At 36.1% G+C, this 21,309-nt stretch overlaps 1 protein-coding gene and 1 long non-coding RNA gene across 3 annotated transcripts; one reads left to right on the top strand and one right to left on the bottom strand.

Moving 5' to 3' along the window:
* Window positions 1-3,038: 3,038 nt before the first annotated feature.
* LOC146899401 (G-type lectin S-receptor-like serine/threonine-protein kinase At4g27290) lies at window positions 3,039-6,638 on the bottom strand. 2 transcript variants are annotated; one of them, XR_015024167.1, is made up of 7 exons: window positions 5,215-6,638; window positions 4,825-4,941; window positions 4,488-4,660; window positions 4,196-4,406; window positions 3,858-4,095; window positions 3,627-3,760; window positions 3,039-3,534 (listed from the first exon to the last, which is right to left on the bottom strand). XR_015024167.1 is itself a non-coding variant. In XM_085739291.1 (7 exons), the coding sequence occupies exons 1-7, from the start codon at window positions 6,491-6,493 to the stop codon at window positions 3,250-3,252; spliced, it is 2,454 nt and encodes an 817-aa protein (XP_085595417.1). In that variant the 5' UTR covers window positions 6,494-6,638; the 3' UTR covers window positions 3,039-3,249. The 2 variants fall into 2 exon arrangements, 1 of the variants encoding a protein (XP_085595417.1); XM_085739291.1 differs by having other exon boundaries at window positions 3,627-3,777.
* Window positions 6,639-8,601: 1,963 nt separating this feature from the next.
* LOC146899400 (uncharacterized) lies at window positions 8,602-9,278 on the top strand. The gene is made up of 2 exons (XR_015022664.1): window positions 8,602-8,762; window positions 8,847-9,278. It is a non-coding gene; the product is annotated as an uncharacterized LOC146899400 (long non-coding RNA).
* Window positions 9,279-21,309: the final 12,031 nt, after the last annotated feature.

Raw genomic sequence — 21,309 nt, 5'->3', positions numbered from 1 at the left:
TTTTTATGTTCGGAAAATGGGTTACATTAACAATTATTCTAAAGTGGATAATCAACTTTTCACCAGAATAAAGCAAACAAGAAACTAGAATAGGGAACCCGAACACGGAAAACCAACGGAAGTCACAGAAAAAGAAAAGCAAAACAAAGGAATGAAAACATAAGACGCGATTAGAAAACGAAATTGTTTACTTACTCCTAAATTAAGCTGCGATTTGAAGGAAGCCCCGTCTGCGACGAGAGGTGGAAGCGTTGAAGAGAAGAGGAGCTTAAACACGTAAGGTGATGACATTGACAAAGATGAAGTGCGCAGTCACTGTAGTGTGATTACAGGTTGAAGGTTGGCAGGAAATGAAAACGGCGACTACATTTAGTTTCAATTATGGAGCAGTAAAAAATTATTTTTTTCTAATTGACTTTTAACATGTTTGAATTTTCAATATGCCTTTTTTATTATAACTTATAAGTTCAAATTTATAGTTTTTGTCTCTATTTTTTTAGAAAATGTTTCCACAATAATACTCACGTTGATACGACGGATTGATGAAGAAGGTGCTTTGTTGTTGAAGGTCTCGCCGAAATTCATGAAAGAGACCCCATTGCCGGTGAGATAAAAGAGGGTGGTACGTACACGCTCCAAGTCAGGTGGGAAACATGGGGGTTGAAAGGTTTATGGGATAAAATGAACTTACTTAAAATTGTGGTGGAGTAAGGGAGTGTAATGGGCTTGGAGAGCCTTATTTGTCCCTACCTTGTGATTGAGCCTTTGATAAGTGGATCTGACTTTTTAGCCGGACCGGAACAGGTTTTAACATGTTTCTTTTGGGGAAGTGGCTCTAATATTCTAGAGTTTGCCTGGTGCCATAAAATGTGATCGAGAATTGGAACTTTTGTGTCAAAAATTTGTAGTTATAGCATCAGCTTATTAAGTTCCATTTTTTTCACCATAATTCCAAACACACACATAGTGTGTGCAAGTTCAAGTTAAATATATATTTAGCAACTGCTCTAAATTTCAAGTTCAATAAAATTTGCCTTAGTTTATCAACCTCAAATGAGTAATATATATTGAGAAAATGCTCTAAATCTTGGAATTCTTGTAGTGCCGTTCATTTTTTGTATGTACCAATTTACTTCTTTTATGATTATACAACTACTAGTGTTTTTTTTTGTGTGTGACTAAAATACAACTATTACTGTTACTGTCAAGGAAAGAGCGCCATAGTTTTGGCATTGTGTGACAACATTGCAAGTTTATATGTTGATTTGCTGTCTAGCTTCAAATAACATTAATTTGTTTGGTAATTGATTCCTTGCTATTTAGGTTTTTGGATAATGTCCTTATTTAGCAGGTGTTTTTTAACCAGATACTATTTCTATAGTTTTCTTTATATATCTAAAGCTATTCATAAGTTTTATATAAGCAAAACAATAAGAAAAATATGGGTTTTGTTAGTTTTTAATTCAAGTAAGTTGAGGCTTTTGATTGATTACTTGATCAGCAAGTAATGTACATAAGCTTGCATATAAGTATGATGTAAACACACTTTCATTGCTAATGAGAATAACAAGTTTACAATCAATAGTTCATTTCTTTTTCTCTCTTTGAAAACAGATAACTTGCAGTACAAGTTATCATTACTGCGCTATCAGGTTGCACTACTAACAAAGGATCATATATCTTCCTATCAATGCGACATGAATGTGGTTAAACTAAACTGTCATACGGAGAAACTATGGTTTTGGTAAATTTAAAGATTTCAATCATATCAATAGCTTCAGATGTAATCTAAAAATTTTAAAGGAATCTAAAAATATTAGTTATAGGTAAACAACAATCATGTTGGGTCTTCATTGTAGGAGCAGTTGTAACGAATATCGAGAAACCGGCTTGTACGGTGAGGAGTGTCTCCTCTTTATAAACTCTTCTCAAGATTCCTATCTATCCGATCCGGGACTAAATCCCCTCGAGTGTTGGCCGCTAACAGTAGTTACCCTACCTCTCAAGTGAACATATAATCAGAGTTGTTAACTCATGCAGGTGATTGTGTGCATATATAATTAAATAGTTTGAAGCTTACTCTATATAAGGTAGGGTAGGGGCTGTTTGAAAGAGCTTATGCAGGGCTTATTTAAGCTTATCTTATGACGCAAGAGCTTATGACACAAGATGCTTATAAAATCCCCTGTGAAATTTATCTGGCTCTCTAGCTATGTTGTGGAAAATCCAGCCTTTCTGTGTACTTTTTCTGCTCAGGGTTTAGATTCTGGATCCCTGTCAGGGTATTAAATCTCTGGTAAGCATGTTCATGTCCTTCAATTCAATCTTCTAGTTTGTCTTTATCATTTTACCTCTTTTATCGAGTTCAGTAATGTTAGCTTGTGAAAATTCTACTATTGACTTTATAAAACTTCTCTTACCAAGTTTTTCATTTAGATTAGACTAGAAGTTTGATACAAATTTTACTCCATCATTCCACTTGTTCCCAATTAATGCAGAACTGCAGACATGTCATGTTATTCTACTTATTCCTTTGGCCCAACGACTGCATTTTCGGTGTCAAAATGATGTTTTTTGTTCGCATAACTCTTAACCTTATTTGCTTGCTATATTTCTTGATGAATATAAACTTTTCTCTTCAATTTGTATTATTCACAACCATGCTTGGTGAATTTTTCTGCATATGCTCTGTACTATATAACTGGTCAACATGAATAAATCTTGCACAACTCGTGTGTTTGCAACAAGTTTCTGAAAGATCTTACCTCAAAAATATAATTAGTTATCTTCTCTATGTTGTTACTCACTGCAAGTATAAAGTGTAAAGTATTCTTCATATACTTTGTACACCAGCATTACATATATATTGAATCTCTTGTAAGAATTTATGGTCTAGAGATGTTCCGAGTTTCTGATAAACAAGTGGATTACTGGAATCAATTACCAATTGATAGCAGCTATTCAGACAAAATTTTAATCTCATAGGAAAGGATATAATACAATAAACTAGTAAGTAGCAAAGCTTACAGTTGCGCGAGTAAGATAGTTCAATCAATTAAATACTACCACAAAAAATTTGATATAATATTCTTGAACAGAAAACTGCATCACAGGGATAAAGGAGACAGATTGTGATCTTTCTATATAAAGGTATTGACAAAAAGTTCTGTACATGTTCAAGTATCAAATCAACATTAATCATTGGAAGCTATATTAGTACAAACATTAATTGGTTTGAAACTTCATATTTTATCTTGCCTCAAAAGTTGTAATTGACATCTCATTTGAAGTTGGCGATATTGTTTTAGGTAAGCCCCTTCCAGTATAAAATCCGGGAGCTTTCGGCTGAGACAATAATTTCTCACCATTCAACATAAGAATTACAGATGACATGTCTGGTCTATCTCCCGGTTTTTCTTGTACGCACAACAACCCAACATGCATGTATCGTAAGATTTCAGAATAATTGATTGTTTCATGTAAGTGCATATCAACTAGTTCCATTGCCATGTTATCAATCCAGAGTCTCCATGCCTATGAAAATGAAATTTTGAGAGGTAACTTACTTTTAATCTATTATGATTTGACACAATTCAAATTGGTAAATGTATATTGATTGCACTTACATGGCCAAGAAGGTTGAGAGAGTGTTCTGGATCATAAAACACCTTAATCTTTTTCCCGCTTATTATCTCCAATACTATTACTCCGAAACTAAACACATCTGATTTCATGGAGTAACGACCATGAACAGCATACTCTGGAGGCATGTAGCCACTGAAAGCATTGATACATAAGGATAAGAAAGGAAAAAAAATGACTGTATACACGCTGAGTACAAAATGAAGGTAACTTACTATGTTCCAACCAATTTCCTTGTTTTGGCTTCAACTTGATCTCCACAAAATGTCCGAGCCAGGCCAAAGTCTGAGATTTTTGGATTCATAAGGGCGTCTAGTAAGATATTGCTTAGCTTTAAATCTCTGTGAATTATTCTAAGTCTGGAGTCTTGGTGAAGATAAAGAAGTCCTCTAGCAACGCCAGCAATAATATGGGAACGCTTCGACCAGTCCAAGAGTTTGCTTCTAGTTTCATCTGGTTAATTTCACTTATATGTTTAGCATACCACTTGCTGTAATGAAAATAAATAATACAAAGATATTTTAGGGAAAAGTCAAACAACAAAGGCACAAACCAAAGATGAAGTAGTCTAAGCTCCTATTGGGCATGTATTCATAGATCAACAATTTTTCCTCTCTGTGAATACAACAACCAAGAAGCTTCACAAGATTACGGTGCTGAAGCTTTGCAATCAACAGAACTTCATTTTTAAATTCCTCCAACCCTTGATCAGACATTTTTGAGTTCCGTTTTATGGCTACCTCTTTTCCACCTATCAGGGTACCCTGAAAACCATCATTTGGAATACTTAATGAATCATACTTTTTTTAGAAAATTAACATGTTAATGGAATAAGGCAATGTTACCTTATAAACTGGTCCAAATCCACCTTCCCCAAGTTTATTTCTGCCAGAAAAATTACCAGTTGCTTTAACAATGATTGGAAAACTAAATATTGGTAGATCGGGCTCTTCTTTCCTCAACCTAAAATATTTTTTCGTCCATTGAAACTGTGCAAGATGATATACTCTCGGCGCCACTGAAACGTGCAAGATGACAATATCAAGAAATTAATTACTATTACAAACACAGGTGTCCATATTTTCTTTTTGTCTCTATTTTTGGCAAACTAAAATATTACAATGTGTACAAAAAAAAATTATACATCAAAAAATTGTTGTTATAACCACATACAAAGTTTACCTCTCTTTATAAATATTACTATGCAAGCACATGTGAGGAATCCTGAAATTATCACGGCAACTGTGATCCGTATCAACTGCTGGCTCTGGTTTTTGTTGCTATTAACACTAACATCATCTGACAAATGCAACACACAATTGATCAATCATCAGCTATTTGTACAACTCATTGTTGAACTAAAATAAAGTATATAGCAAATTTCTTAGAAGTATATATGTAGAGCTAAAGTCACAGTATTTAACTTTTCCACTTAAGCATAACACTTCACCAGCAATATCAGAATGTTTCTTTAGAAAGTTCTCACTGCAATATCAGAATTTAATAAAGTATATTGGAAAGGAAAAGCTAATGAATAACCAAAGAGTAGATGAAAAAAAAAATCAAATTTACCCAATTCTGAAGAAGGGGCTTTGATATAAAGATCTTGTCCCCATTGAGAAAATACTCTCATGTCAATTAGATCATCAAACCAAAGTAAACAACCACTTCCTCCATTTTGGATATCCGCATTTGTATAAGCCGTACACGAACAATTTTTCATACACGCTTTTTGACATTCCAGCAGGCTCATGGTTTTATTGTACCTTGATGAAGATGTGTCCGGCAATTTCATTTCTCCGTACTTCAAGAAGCCAATTGTGGAATTGTTATCACAAAAAGACTTAATTTTTGGAACACAACCACTAGACCAAGATGATATATTCCACTGTTCGGGAAACTTAGGAACATAACCTTTTAAGCATTCACATTTAGGAACGTTTCCGTCCATATTGCATACTGAATTAGCACCACACAATGCATAACTATCACACGAATCTTCCATTCCAGTTTGGATGACTATCCTATCGCTTGTTTCACTTGTCCAGGCTAAAGCATTCAAACTTCCCAAAGGGGAGACTGCAAAAATTGACACAACAGAGCTATCAATGAGTTCATACCAAAGATACACTTCTTTGTCCGTCATGACAAATTCATATCTTTGCGTTCGTTTTAATGGTTGTATTGGATATCCGGTAAAAGTGTGACCATTCCATGATCCTATTCTCAATCTTATAACTGATCCCTTCATAACAACTATTTGAGGATATCCTCTAATGTCAATAATTACCGAATGATCTCCCTTAGCTGGATCATTTGAACTTTTCCACGACGAATAGAACTTGTTTTGACCGGTTACTAAGTTCCATCCAAGCTTCATTCCTGGCAAAAATGTATCACATGGATAGTCAAAACTCTGCCACAAAATATTGTTTGCCGAATTTTTCAACACAAGATTTCCTGTGTCCATGAGCTGTGCAGTTATTGAATTTCTCACTGGTTTGTTTGAGGCATTCGAGGACCAAATGGTGTTGTTTGTGCCATTGAGAATCATAAGAACACCATTTTCATTGAGCTTTAAGACTCCTAAATTATTTTGCACTGGTGTTTCTCTGTTGGCCACCCACACAATAGTCAAAGGAGTTAAATTTTTATACCACATACCTAAATATCTTCCTCTTGAATTTCCTGGACTGAAGAAACCGACTTCAAAAGTTCCACGTGCTGAAACCAAAGTCTGGCCATCATGGATAGATTGATTCAGAGATAAAGTGTCAAGTGAAGTGGTTGTTCTCAAGCTGGAGGATAAAAAGAACAAAATTATGAACTCTGTGATTCTAATATCAACCATTTTATTTGATTCTAAACAAGAAGATGGGTTTAATTTATGGTAGAAGGAAAAAGGATGATAGAATAGTATGATGGGAATATAGTGGACATAAGAGCACAAGGGTGCTTGATGGTGAAACCATTTTTGTTAATTCTTTGTGCAACTTAGTCACAAATTTGATACTCACCTCAAATAAATACTACTCCCTTCGTTTCAAAATACATATCGCATTTTTGTACAATTCTTTCTACGATACGTATTTGCTACTTTATCATTCACGTAAACGTCAAATAGTGCATTGTGATTGACTGATCTTTTCAAGAAATCTTGATATTATTTTTCTAGAAATATAGCATTGCTCATTTTTTTTATGACTAAATTTGTCAACGAAAAAATCGTAAAGGATTAAATTGAGTTCAACAAATTAATACTTAGCATGCATGGTTGACCAAAGAGAAAAAAACCATAGCTATGAGAAAATTATTATATGTTAGTCAACTATAGATACCAGTGAAGCTCTCATGGCAGAATTCCAGCTGCCGGTCTTTCTTTCAACGTAGGTAGGACCTATGAAGCCAGGATACTCTAAAATGGAGATGTACATCTATCGGATATAAATTGGATACCGATACTCCACGGATACTCGCGGATACGTACCCACGAAGTATCGGAATTAATTATTTTAATTTTTAATAAATATTTTATCGGATACTTATGTGATACTCCACGATACACAAAGATACTTCTAAGATACTTTACAAATACGTATCCTAGAAAAAAGATGAAGAGTAAAAAAGTGAGACAATGTTGTAAAAAATCATTATAGATGTATATGATTCAATAGATATGAATCAATAAAATTCTTTCTCGATAAAGCACTTAAAATTATACTTCTCGTGAATGAACGTAGCGAGAGAGGTGGTTCGCTTAACCAACATTAGATAAAATTTGTGTTGTGTTCTTTTAATGATGTTTCTCTCGATATCCCAACATATGAAAATGTAATATGGTTTAAAAGAAAACTTTAAAAAAATTTATTTTAATCACATGAATTATTTTTAAAAAATTGTAACTTTTATAATAATACAAGGGAAATGTTAACGAGTGCCCTTGGGGCACTCTTTAAGCACTTTAAATAGTAAGTTTTTATGAAAAGTTGTGTATTCAATGCATTACAAATTATAATAGTTGATTTTTGAAAAGAATAATTATTAAATTTAGGATCATTAAAAAGTGCACACGGGATACTCGTTAACAAGACCCATAATACGATAATGAAGAGTAATCGGTGCTAATTTTCTTCAAATATTTTACATATAAGTTTTAATATAAATTTTTGTTAGCGTATCCGTGTGGGGGCTTCATAGGGAAGGACTTATGAGTATGAACATATAGTATTTGTTTGTAGGTTGACATTTCAAAAGCAAAAGGAAAATTTGTTTCCTTTAACTAGCTAACTGTACCGTTCAACTTTTCTGGAACCAATACAATAGTCAGTCTCTATTGTCACAAAAATTAAAATTAGTTTTCTCTAAAATAAAATTAAAATTAGTTTGTACAAAATTGTACTTCATCACAAATTATATGTTATCCCAACAATTTCAGATATATAAAGAAATAAAAATAATGTTGTATAAACAACAATAGTTATGAGTTGTTTTAAAAAAACATATTAAATTAAAAGAATTGAATAAAGATAAATAATAAATAGTATAGACCATAATGAGAAACTAAGCATTAAAGAATTATTGATATTAAGAATTCAAGAGAAAAGTTGTAAACCAAACCAACTCATACTGCAAAAGAACAATATTTGATTCTGATGTATTCGAAAAATTTCTTGACTCAACCATACGATTTGGTTAAGTTACAGTTTTTATTTTATTAGCCGAAGTAAACCGCAATACAAGACAAATATTAATGAAACGTATATCAAACAACTCAATACTAAGGGAAACTCAATGAGCAGACCCCACTTAGCGGTAAAGGAGAAGGTTTGTAAACCATCTAAAAAATAAAATTCTTGCACTAGTTGCATGAAAAATAGCCTTCAAACGTGACACGTGCCTACCCTTATTTTCTCATTTCATGTTACAAATGTCAACAAAATCAGCATGCCTAGAGAAAATGGAAAATTGTTCTGCCGACAATTGAGACAAAGTCACAAACCCAATTGTTCTGCCGACATGATTCAACATAAACCCAATTGTTCTTCAACCAACTATTAAATCATTCAAACATATATTTCCGAGAAGCTGAGAGTTTAGTTTCATCTGATGGAACATTTGAGGTTGGTTTCTTCAGTCCAAGAGATTCAACAAATCTATATTTTTGTTTATGGTTCAGAAATGTGACCCTTGTAACACTCATGTAGGTGGCAAACAGATAAACACCATTTCTGCAAAACTCAGAAGGATTCTAAGTTAAAAATTAATTCAAATAATGGTGTTCTTATGCTTCTTAATGGAGCAACAAACACAACTGTTTGGTCTTCTAATGTTACAACCAAAGAGGTGAACAACCCAATTGCACGTGTGATGGATTCAGGTAATCTTGGGGTACAAAATCGAAATGATTCTAATGCACAACTGTTTGGTCTTCATGGAAGTTTGATGAGAATGTTGGCATTGGAGTGTTTTATACTTGGTGTAAATGTTTGCAAGTCTATTTTAAAACTCACAAGAATTAAGAAAACACAACATGTATTCGGTAGAATCAACTATATAGGTTTTCACTTTTAATTCCTTCGTATAGGATGAGTGTCACAAAAGAGAATGCATTTCTAAGATGTTGTTTTGTGTTTGATCATACTCCTCTGTCGATTGAAACTTGTCAGGTTGACAAAGGATATAATTAAGTTCAAAAGAATATATTGAAATGCATTCATTTCTTTGATGACTCATCTTATATGAAGGGATTCAATGTGATAACCTATATAGTTGATTCGGTAAAATACATGTGTGGTGTTCTCTTCATTCTTTTGAGTTTTGAAAGAGATTTGCAAATTTTTACATTAAGTATAAGAAACTTCAATGCCAACATTTTCCGTAAACTTTCAAGAATCTAATTTAAATCCAACCTCATGATGATATCACATATTTAGGGAGAATATAATGTAACATAAATGAAATTAAAACTAAATAAAATTGTGTATTTTTGGAATCGATTTCATGTATTTGTGTATTTTTAGTTATGATTTATTTTGGATCATGAATGAATTGTTGTTATTGATGTTTCGAATACATAACATGCTTTTAAAAATTGAAAATAACATATTGTATGTTTGGGGTCTTAAAAAAATAGCATATTTGTGAAAAATTGATGAAAACTTAACTAGCCTAAAACAAACGTGACGTAACTCACGTTGGTTCAACTTGACTTAAGTCACACCGATTCTACCGAATGTGTGTTAACTCACGTAGGGGAGCATTTTGGAAAGTTCACGTGGGAGTGAGCAATTCCCGTTGGGAGAAGAGCAACTGCTCTTTACACAAATGGATTTGCTCATTCCCAAAGTAAATTCCCTTTTTACCCTTACGTGACTTAACATACGCTAGTTCAAAATGCAACGTGACTTAAGTCACGCGGCGTGACTTAACTCACGGCTGCGTGACTTAAGTCACGCAGCGTGACTTAACTCACGCTGCGAGACTTATGTCACGCTAGTGATAACTAAAACAAAAAGTAGCGTGAGTTAAGTCACGCTAGTTTTAACACTAGTGTGAGTTAACTCACGTTGGTTCTCGTGCACGAACTGAACGGATGTGCGCAGCTTCGTCTTGTTCCCCGTTTATCTTCGTTCCTTCGTTCGTTCATACATAGGTACAACCATTCATTCATTCAACCAAAACTCATAATTTAGAGAACATGCATTCATTCATTCATAATTTAGAAACGCAATTTTAACGAAAATTAACGTAAATGTCATAAATAAGTGCAACCGCACAAATGTAAATATAGTACAACCAAAATGTCGGGAAAATACTACAAATGTCCAAAAAGTCATAAAAACAAGTCATAAAATAAGACACTACTGCTCCTCCCGTCGACTCCTAGACTTTCTCCTCGAAACCGCCGTCGCTCAAACACACTAATGCCGAAGAAGAGTGGATTTTAAACCACCTCTCGGAATGCATTGCATGCTTCACTCGCCTCGCATGTTGGTAAATGTTTAAAAGTGAACCCTATCCCATTTGGTTTACCTTGAATTTGCCCTTCCGTAATCTCATCCGTAACATCGATATCGGTGGTCATCATTTTTACTTGCTTCATAACATGATTAAGTTGAGAGTTCGGTTGCATTACCTCATTATTAAGTTCAGAGATTTTTGCTAGATGTCCAATATTTTCTCCTCCAATCAATTGGTGATATTTTTACGCTCCTCAAGTTGTTTGCGGTGTCTGCATTTCGTCATTCGGCTTTTTTATAGGATACAACTAATTCATCATAAGCTAGATCTTCCTCACAAGATTCATCATCGTTGATAACTCTTCCAGTTAGTGCGGCAACATGTTTGGTAGATTCAAACTCCACATCTCTATCGATTCATCATCATCGGACCACGAAACAGCTTAAGATTTTCTTTTGTTTCTTGAGAAAAGTTGCACATTATGTTCCAATGTGACCATGTCCCTCACATTCATGACATTGAACACCTATGTGTTGAGACTTCTTCTCTTCGGACCTTGCAATCTTTTCTTTACTTGGTTGATTGTCAATGTTGGATCCGATGTTCGACCATTTGTCTTAGGCCTTCGTCAAACTCGTTTGAAGATCTTCTTGAACTATCTCCCAAGAAGTGCTAGAGACTCGATCGTTGGAACAAAATGTGTTTAACAATGAACCTTAAAGAGTTTTGATGATAACAAGGTATTAAAAATTGTAAATTGGACTAGCTAATATTTGTTCAAGTGTACGGGACCATAGTTAAAAATTTACATCATATAAAGGGTCCGAAGAACAAAAAGAGAGCTAAGGAATCAAGAAAAGGAAGCTTGAAAGCATCCGAAGAAAAGTGCATCCGAATACAAAAGTGCATCCGAAGACAAAAGTGCTCCCGAAGAATGATGAAGTCATCGGAAAATTTGAAAGTTATCGAAGTGAAAGTCATCGAAGCGGATAGTTCGAAGCGACTTTATCGTAAGCCGAAGCTCATCGAAGCCGATTATCACCACAAACCGAAGATTCAAGAATCAACACTTCAAAAGCCGTCTATTGGATTCGAAAACACCGAGAAGACTAGTGGAAACTTGCAACGGTCATTTTGGTGAAGATTTGAAGGATTTGGAAGCTTATCTTCAAAAAGCGTTGACATTGTACTTTGTACGAACTGTAGAACCACCTTCTCCACTACTCTATTTTGTGTCCACGCTACAAGACAAGAAAATAGCTCCGTAATAACAACTATGCTCGCAAAGATGTTCCTTCACAATGGGAATGGATTTCAAATCGGTTCTTCATAGGACAACAACCAAATCGGGCAAAAGATCATTGGTTAAAGATCAAGCTTCAACAACGACTCTTTTGATGTGCTGGCAATTTCACAATGTCTCTTTCACACCTCTATATAAAGGAGTGAAGACTTAGAGATTTGGTAATCTGAACGAAAGACTCTCAACAATTTTACAAGTGCAAACCCGCTGAAATTGTTCGCATTCACTTAGAATTTTTGTGTCTCAAAGTCATATCTTAGAAATTCTTAAGTCTTAGAGTACGTATCTGATTTGTATTGTGAGCACCTGCTGATTGTATATCAAGTGTTCAACCTTAAACAATTTTGTGTAATTTTGTTTAGCTAGAAGTCTCTTGCAGTTGTGCTTGAGCAAAGGAAGTCTCTTGATTGTGTTCTTGAGCATAGGAAGACTCTTGCAAAGTGTGCTTGAGCAATTGTAATCGAGATATTACATTCTAGTGAAATCTCCTTGGAAGTTCAAGGGGACCGGATTACTTCGGATTGTGGAAGGAACCAGGATAATTGCTTTGTGTCGTTCTTCTTCTCTCTCTGTTTTATTCCGCCGCGTTCAGATTTTTGTTTATCACTTCGAAGCCGTTTCACCTAGCTTCGATCGGTGTGTACCGTTTTAGGAGAAACGAAGAATTTTCCAAAACACAATTCAACCCCCTTCTTGTGTTTTTGTCACCTTCAATTGGTATCGAGCCTTGGTTCCGTTGATAACACCTAACAATGTAACAGTTCAAGATCCGAGAAAAACATGTCTAGTGGATCATCCGGCTCTGGATCCGGGCACGACCATACTACCGTTGCACATGATTATGACAACAACAAGAAATCCAAAGGCTGGAAAGATTCCAAAGTTCAACGGAGACCCCGAAGAATTCTCTTGGTGGAAAACCAACTTTTATAGCTATGTTATGAGTTTAGACGGAGAACTGCGGGACATACTAGAAGAAGGTGTTGGTAATGACTTGGTTCTTGATGAAGAATGAGCCTGTTGATAGAAAGAAACATACTCCCGCTCGAAGAAGATCTACAAGAAGCATCATATCATCGAGGACCACTTGTCACCGCCATTCCTAAAGCAAAGTACATGAAGATGAGTGACAAGTCAACTGCTAAAGCAATGTTTGCTTCTCTTTGTGCTAACTATGAAGGCAAAGAAGAAGGTCGAGAAGCAAAGGCTCTTATGCTTGTTCATCGGTATGAGTTGTTCAAGATGAAGGATGATGAAACTATTAAGGCTCTTATGCTTGTTTCAAGGTTTCAAATCCTGAAGAAGAGTTATGTTGCTTCGATCATGTGAGCAAGATACTCGAAGCTTGCCTCGCTAAATGGAGACCAAAGTTATTGCCATTGAGGAAGCTAAAGATTTAAAAATTTTAAGTGTCGAAGATCTTGTTAGTTCTCTCAAAGTTCATGAGTTAAGTCTTAATGAACATGAGTCTACTAAGAAGAGTAAATCAATAGCTCTTCCATCGAAAGACAAGTCATCAAAAGCTCTCAAAGTGGTTAAATCGAAGAAGAAGAAGAACCATCATGTTCGTATTCGAACCGGATGCCGCCGAGATGGCTATGCTCTCCAACAGACTTCAATATCCGGCTAAGAATAATAGGAAGTTTACGGCCAAAAGGAGTAACTCCAGAAGCTCAAGGAAAGAAGATCGGAAGGGATGCTTCAACCGTAAGAAGCATGGACACTTCATTGCTGAATGCCCCGATCTTCGAAGGAGAAGTCAAAGGACAAGTCAAAGAAATCAACTTTCAAACCAAGCAAATTCAAGAAGCGAGATTAAGAAGAGTTTAATGGCAACTCGGGATGATTTAGGAAGTGAATGCTGGATCCGACAAAGAGGAAGCCGATGAAGACGCAAAGGTAGTTGTTGGGTTAGTAGCTACAACAACTTCGAAGCGGGATCGATTCGGACTCGAAGATGAAAATGAGGTATATTCTAAGATTCCCGAGGAGATGAACTTGTTGAGTCACTTAAAGAACTTCTTACACATTTTGAAGTAAGAACCAATGAGTTGAAGGATTTAAAGGAAAAATATGCCGATTTGGTAAAACGGCAAAAATCAACTCTATTGGATCCGAAAGCTTCGAACAAGGACTTAGGGGCTTTGACTTCATGTGTAAAACTTATGAAGATCGGCTCGAGGTTCTTATGTCGAAGCTACAAGAAAAGTGTAATGAAAAACCTTTAAGCAACCATGAAATTGCTCTTGAAGATTTTATCATATCCGGCATTGACGAAGCATAGTGGTTTCGTGATTTATAGCATTTACGAAACAATGGAAAAGGGATTGGTTTTTCGGGAGGAAAACCTAATGAAATCGAGCCTCAAAGCATGTTGTGAATGCATCAAGGAAGGATTGAAAGCCTTCTTTGTACCCGAAGGTGCCGAGTTGAAAACTGTTGTTCAATCGAACTCGAAGCTTCTAGCTCTAAGGCTAAGATCACCTCAAAGCCAAATAACTCTAAGCCAAATGCTATGATCAAATATGATTCCAAGACTTCAAAAATCGGGATCTGAAGAGATCAAAACCTGTTCCTCGAGTCCGGTGAAACGAAAATCCGAGGTTACGAAGTCTAAGTTTCGAAGAAAACAATTATTGCTTCGAAGTACCAAAACCTAAGGTGATGGTTAATCGAAGCAATCCAACTCACAACACAAGGTACGGGAAGTGAAGAGTTAAGCCTCAAGTACTAACCTTTCAGGACCCATAGGACAATGGTTACCTAAATGCGAAAATGTCAATGATGCGGGTATGTCTAAGAGCGGCGCCAAAGCAAAGATCATGGTACCTAGACAGCGGTTGCTCAAGACACATGACAGGAGAGAAGTCCATGTTCCTCGGCCTAACAATGAAAGAGGGAGGAAATGTAAAATTTAGAGGCAACCATCTGGCAAAATCATAGGTACAGGAACTATTGGTAATTCCTCTACTTCTATTAATAATGTGTGGTTGGTAGATGGTCTTGAACATAACCTTTTAAGCATTAGTCAATTTTGTGATAATGGTTATGATGTGCTTTTTGAGAAAACCAACCGTACCGTAATCAACAAGGAAGACAAATCCATTGTGTTCAAGGGAAAGAGAGTTGATAATGTTTACAAAATCAATTTTTCTCGAACCGGCCGATCGAAGGTGATTTGCCTTCTATCGGTGAATGATAAGAAATGGATGTGGCACGAAGATTGGGACATGCTAATGGAGATTAATCTTTAAGCTTAGTAAGTTACAACTTGTCAAAGGGCTACCAGACATTGACTATCATTCGGATGCACTTTGTGGTGCATGTCGAGAGAGGAAAATTGTGAAATCATCTTTTAAAACCAAAGACACCGTTTCAACCTCCGAGACCCTTAGAACTACTTCATATTGATTTATTTGGACCGATCAAGCATCGCATCCTTATATGGAAGCAAATATGGATTAGTCATTGTTGATGATTATAGCGAGATGGACTTGGGTGAAACTCTGAAGAGTAAAGATGTTGCTTGTGATGTATTCGGTAGTTTCGCACTCAAATTCAATACGAAAAAGAATCAAAGATTTTGAAAGTCGAAGTGATCATGGTGGAGAGTTTGAAAATGAGCCATTTGAAGCTTTTTGTGAAAAACATGGAATTTTCCATGAATTCTCTTCTCCTAGAACCCCACAACAAAATGGGGTTGTAGAAAGAAAGAATAGAACTTTACAAGAAATGACCCGTAACCATGATCCATGAAAACAATTTGGCTAAACATTTTTGGGCGAAGCGAAGTGAATACAACATGTTATGTCCGAACAGGATCTATATCGGACCCAATATCTCTTACTTTCATCAATTTGGATGTACATGTTACATGATATTCAGAATGTAACATGTTATCTCTTACTTTCATCAATTTGGATGTACATGTTACATTACGAATAACAAGCTCTACCTAAAGAAATTTGATGCCAAGGCCCAAAGAGGAATCTTTTTAGGTTACACTCGAAAGGTCAAAGGCATACGAGTGTATAATTCGAAACACTTTGTGTTGAAGAATCTATGCACGTTAAATTTGATGACAAAGAGCTTGAAGATAAAACTTCAAAGCAAGGTGAAAGTTTTGCGAGATACGGAGTTCCCGAAGTTACTCCAACTCGATCGGATAGCCGAATACGAAGAAAGTCCGAAGTTGAACCCACATCGAAGCACAAGATGAAGTTGCTTCGATGAAGCACAAGATGGCTCACATCAAGCGTATCCTCCCGAAACACTTTCAAGCACAAGTCTTCACATCCAGAAGAGTTAATCATTGGAAACAAAGATAGTCCAAGAAGAACAAGATCATACTTCAGACAAGAAGGTTCAATGATTGGACCGATCTCAATGATTGAACCTACAACTATTGATGAAGCACTTTCAGATGATGAATGGATCTTAGCCATGCAAGAAGAGTTGAATCAATTTCAAAGAAATGATGTGTGGGATATGGTACCCAAACCTCGGCATAAGAACATTATTGGAACAAAATGGGTATTCGAAACAAGTTGAATGAGCAAGGAGAAGTAACAAGAAACATAGCAAGGCTTGTTGCACAAGGTTACGATCAACAAGAAGGCATTGATTATACCGAAACTTTTGCTCCAGTTGCAAGATTGGAAGCAATCAAAGGGTTACTTCTTTCCTATGCGCTAATCATGGCATAATATTATATCAAATGGATGTCAAGAGTGCATTTCTTAATGGTGTCATAGAAGAAGCAAGTGTATGTGAAGCAACCTCCTGGTTTTGAGGATATTAAATATCCCGATCATGTTTTTAAACCGAAGAAATCACTATATGACTTGAAACAAGCTCCCGAGCTTGGTATGACAGACTAAGTAATTTCTTAATCGAAATGATTTTAAAAGAGGACGAGTTGACACAACACTCTTCGAAGGACCCTTGGGAAGGATATTCTTGTTGTGCAAATATATGTTGATGATATAATATTTGGTTCTACTAATGCATCTCTTTGCAAGGAATTCTCTAAGTTAATGCACGATGAATTTGAAATGAGCATGATGGGAGAGCTGAAGTTGTTCCTTGGCATTCAAATCAATCATTGCAAAGATGGAGTCTATGTTCATCAATCAAAGTGTACAAAGGAGCTTCGAAGAAGTTCAAGCTTGAAGATTGTAAAGTGATGAACACTCCAATGCATCCTACGTGCACCTTAAGCAAAGAAGATGAAGGAGCTAAAGTAGATCGAAGGCTGTACAGAGGTATGATTGGTTCTTTGTTATATCTCACCGCATCTAGGCCAGGATATTTTATTCGGTGTATGCTTGTGTGCAAGATTCCAATCAGATCCTAGAGAGTCTCATATGATTGCCGTCAAGAGAATCTTCAGGTATTTGAAAGGAACAACTAATCTTGGACTCCTTTATAGGAAATCCTTAGATTATAAGCTAATTGGATTCGTGATTCCGATTATGCTTTGGTGATAGGATTGAAAGAAAGTCAACCAAAGTGGCAATTGTCAATTTCGGGTGATAATCTTATATCTGGGCTAGCAAAAGACAAACAACTTTTGCTATGTCTACGACGAAGCGAGAATACATTTCACTCGCAAGTTGTTGTGCACAACTACTTTGGATGAAACATCGGTTGGAAGACTATCGTATAATTGCTAACGTATTCCCATCTTTTGTGATAATACCGTCGCTATTTGTTTGTCTAAAAATCCAATTTTGCATTCAAGAGCTAAGCATATTGAAATCAAACACCATTTTATCAAAGACTATGTTCAAAAAGGAATTTTAGATATACAATTCATTGATACCGAGAATCAATGGGCTGATATATTTACTAAGCCTTTAACTATTGAAAGGTTTGATTTTATAAAGAAAAATTTGAACATGCACTACGTGTCCGATTAAAGCTTGCTTGCTCCCGAATAGGATTTTAGGTTCTAAAGTCGGTTCGTAAGCCGTGGTCCATCGTAAACTCTTTATTGAGGTTCGAGGAAAATGCACTTACGATGATGACGTCGGCATCCGAAGTCCGAAGCTGGATTTTATGCTTCGAATAGTTAAGTTAGTGGAAGCATTTGGAAGTTACTTTTTGTAGTAACACTAGCCCACTAACTTAGCGATTACTTCCGAGAACTTTTGACGTGGCTTATACGTATTGGTGTATAACTTAAAAGGGCAATGATGATTTAAAAAACTTTGAAAAGTACTTTCACGCGCCCCCAATGTCATTAATGTTATGTTTGTTTGTCTCTTTTGAATTGCAATCGTTTTTACTATTAACACATTGTCAATTCACACACTACTCACTTCACAACAAACACTTTGCTTTCAAACATGTTCTTGCGAAGTAAGCGCAATTCTCTCAACCCTAGAACCCTAAAAGTGTCTTCTTCATCATCAATCAAATGGCATCATCAAGCTCACAACGAGAAGCCTGCAGACCCATCGCACAAGAGGCCTCTCGCCTATGACTTCGAAGAGGAAGAAGCATGAAGCTAGAAGAATGGGAGTTAATGGTACAAACAGAAAATCCGGTGGATTTTGTATCTCTAGCCTTCCATGAGTGTTGGATCAGAAGTTACTACAAAGAGCAAGGTCTTATGCCATACTTCAAGATGTTGAATGCACCAACATACGAAGCCTTGGTTAGGCACTTCGGGTGAGAGCGAAAATTTATGACAGAAGCTGCGTCTATAGATGAAGAAAGGCAAATGGTTTTGCTTTATCCAAGTACGGAGGGAAAGACAAGAAAAGAAATGGGACTTGAACCATTTACGTGCACACAGATCAGGTCGAAGCATCCGTGGAATTCCGATTATCATTGCTGAATGGAAGATAGAAGGCATTTGTACTTGGTGTAGAAGCTTCAGTGGAAATATTCAGGAATTGAAATCTCAAGTTACGAAGAACGCCTTTAGAAGGAAAAAATCAACCCGGCTTTGTACAACTCCAAGCAGAAGGAAAATATACCGACCTAAGCACTAAAAAGGTTGCTTCGAAGATTCGTAATGAGAATTTGCTTCCATGTGGTGGAAGTGATAAACCTAATTTGGCACGAAAGTTTTTCTCCGGCACTTCATCAAGAAGGAAAAGGTGAATGTGCCCAAATACATGTTCAAGTATTTGATTGATTGTACGAAAAAGTGTCGGTTGCGGATAGACCCTAGGTACCTTATGGAAGACTCTTATTAGAAATATTTTATCAAGGAGGTGTTTTGGAATGAGACTAAATAGTGTTGAAGCCTTCTCGCATAAGCCGCTTGACACTAAGATTGGAAAGTTCATAAATGCTCAAACACTCAAGAATATGAAGCCGATCGGTAATGTCACCAAGCTTGAATCGACTTGAGTGAATCCGGCGCTAAATACTGATCGATGAAGGATTTTCCACCCATCCGCAAGAAGGATCCTCTTGATGTGCAGATGTATTTCATCAAAGATCACTTTGAGGCAACTAACAAGGTCATCGATTGGAAGATGTACCCGAAGAAATGTAGGGTGGTGCTCGCCGCTTGCTAGAGGCGAAAATCAAAGAAGAAACCGACTGCGAAGAGTACTTGGAAGCTAAAAGACTCGCAAAGAAAGCAAAAGCTACTTCGACAAGCTCAAGATTGGTGGTTCCGCAATGCCATCGGTTGAAGAAGCTACGCTTCTTTGGTTGTTCCCGATCAACCTACAATACCAAAGAAGAAGAGGAAGCCGGCAAAATGGAGGATTTTTAAGGAAGCGAAGGTTACTATTGCTTGCTCGAGGCTCTTCAGAGCTCTTAAGCTATCAAAAGAGATTGACGTTCCCGCATCTAGCCGTTATACCCTAATTTTGGACCTAAAAATACTAGCTCAATTCTTCTTTTCTTGTATTACGAGTCATTTGAATGTGTCTCTGATCAATTGCATATTTCTCTCGCATTTTATTTCAATGTTATTTGCAAAATTCATGAAAAAGGGTATTTTAGTCATTTCTGCATTCAAATTCATTTTAGTCTCTAAAAATTGCTTGAGTCCTTTCAATTGGTTTGTATAAGTACTTGCTTCAATCTCATGTCAAAATCCGTTTCAAAAATTACATTTGAAGTCACTTTGAGTCGGTTTAGCCCCTAGGGGCATTTTAGTCATTTCCGGTGTTAAAAGCTCTGTTTAATCTCTTAAAATTGTCTCTGAGTCTTTTCAATCTGTCTGAATAAGTTCTTACTTTAATTCCATGATTAAAACCACTTTAAAATTGCATACGAGTCATTTTGAGTCGTTTTAGTCCCTAGGGACATTTTGGTCATTTCACACAAAATTTCGACAGAGAGAGGTTACTTTAAAGTACCTCATTTAAGTAGTTGGTTCATTTTAGTCCATTTTGTGTTTTTTATTAGTTTCGCTTTACGTTATTGTCCATTTACCAATTTTAACAATTTTATTTTTAATTTTCATTTTAAGTCCTCAAACTTCTAAAAATTGCACTTTGGTCCTTTTTCTTCCATTTCGGTCCTTAAAAACTTTAAAGTTTGCATTTCTTTTCTTTCCATTTCAGTCCATAAAGTCTTTGTCGTTTCAGTTTTAGCCCTTTAAGTTTTAAAAATTACATATTGGTCCAAACTTTGTCAAAATTGCATTTTGGTCCAGTATACTTTCGAAATTGCGGGAAGGTCCTTGAGCCAAGTTCAGTCCAAAACAAGTCCAAGATTACGTGGAAGTCCCACATTGGTCCAGAATATCACACCTGGCCTATAAATAGAGGCCAGCTCATCAATGCACGAGGGAGGAATCAATCACAATTTGCCAACACATCAAAAATCACGAAACGGATCATAACTTTCTCTCTCTTGACAGTTATATCAAAAATTCAACAAAGCCAAAGAACATCGTTGAAGTTCATCAAGAACTTCATCAATATTCATCATCACCGAACCCTAACCAACTCAATCCTTCACCAAATTCGTCACAAATTACACAAAATCAACGCCAAATTCTAAAGATCGAAGCAAAAACACTTTCAATTCAACAAAAATCTTTTCGAATTTAGCAAAGTTCTCTGTGATTACTTGCGTAATCATCATCATTGAACTGCTTCCCTTTCTTCTTGCAATTCAAACCCTAGGGCGATCACAAGAAGAAGGTTGAGAGAGAGAATACGAAGAAATCGAAGTTTGAATTCGATCGGTGAAGAAGAAGAGGATCAAGAAGCGATTTATTTTCGGTTTCTTTTCAAAACTTACCGAAGCATCAAGAACACATCCGGGATTCAAGTTTTCCGAAGAATCTCATACGAAACTCCCACTCAAATCCAGATAAACATACAAATCCTTCTCGTTTTCACTCTAAATCATCATCGAAGGCTCGAAATTGAAAATAAACGGTGAATCGAAGCGAAAACTTCGAAAGGATTCAAAAAGTTTGA

The sequence above is a fragment of the Medicago sativa genome, chromosome 8 (assembly GCF_051527215.1).
Source record: "Medicago sativa cultivar Bolivia chromosome 8, Bolivia_mono, whole genome shotgun sequence".
Classification (NCBI taxonomy): Eukaryota; Viridiplantae; Streptophyta; class Magnoliopsida; order Fabales; family Fabaceae; genus Medicago; species Medicago sativa.
The sequence above is the reverse complement of the archived record's forward strand: the minus strand, read 5'-3'. Positions and strand labels throughout refer to the sequence as shown.

What these genes read in the sequence shown, in the direction of transcription:
- LOC146899401 (XM_085739291.1), bottom strand. Translation starts at nt 6,493, where the DNA reads ATGGTTGATATTAGAATCACAGAGTTCATAATTTTGTTCTTTTTATCC. An exon ending in CTTAGACTACTTCATCTTTG is followed by an intron (nt 4,096 to 4,195) that starts GTTTGTGCCTTT and finishes GAAATTAACCAG; the next exon opens with ATGAAACTAGAAGCAAACTC. An exon ending in CTCTCAACCTTCTTGGCCAT is followed by an intron (nt 3,535 to 3,626) that starts GTAAGTGCAATC and finishes TCATTTTCATAG; the next exon opens with GCATGGAGACTCTGGATTGA.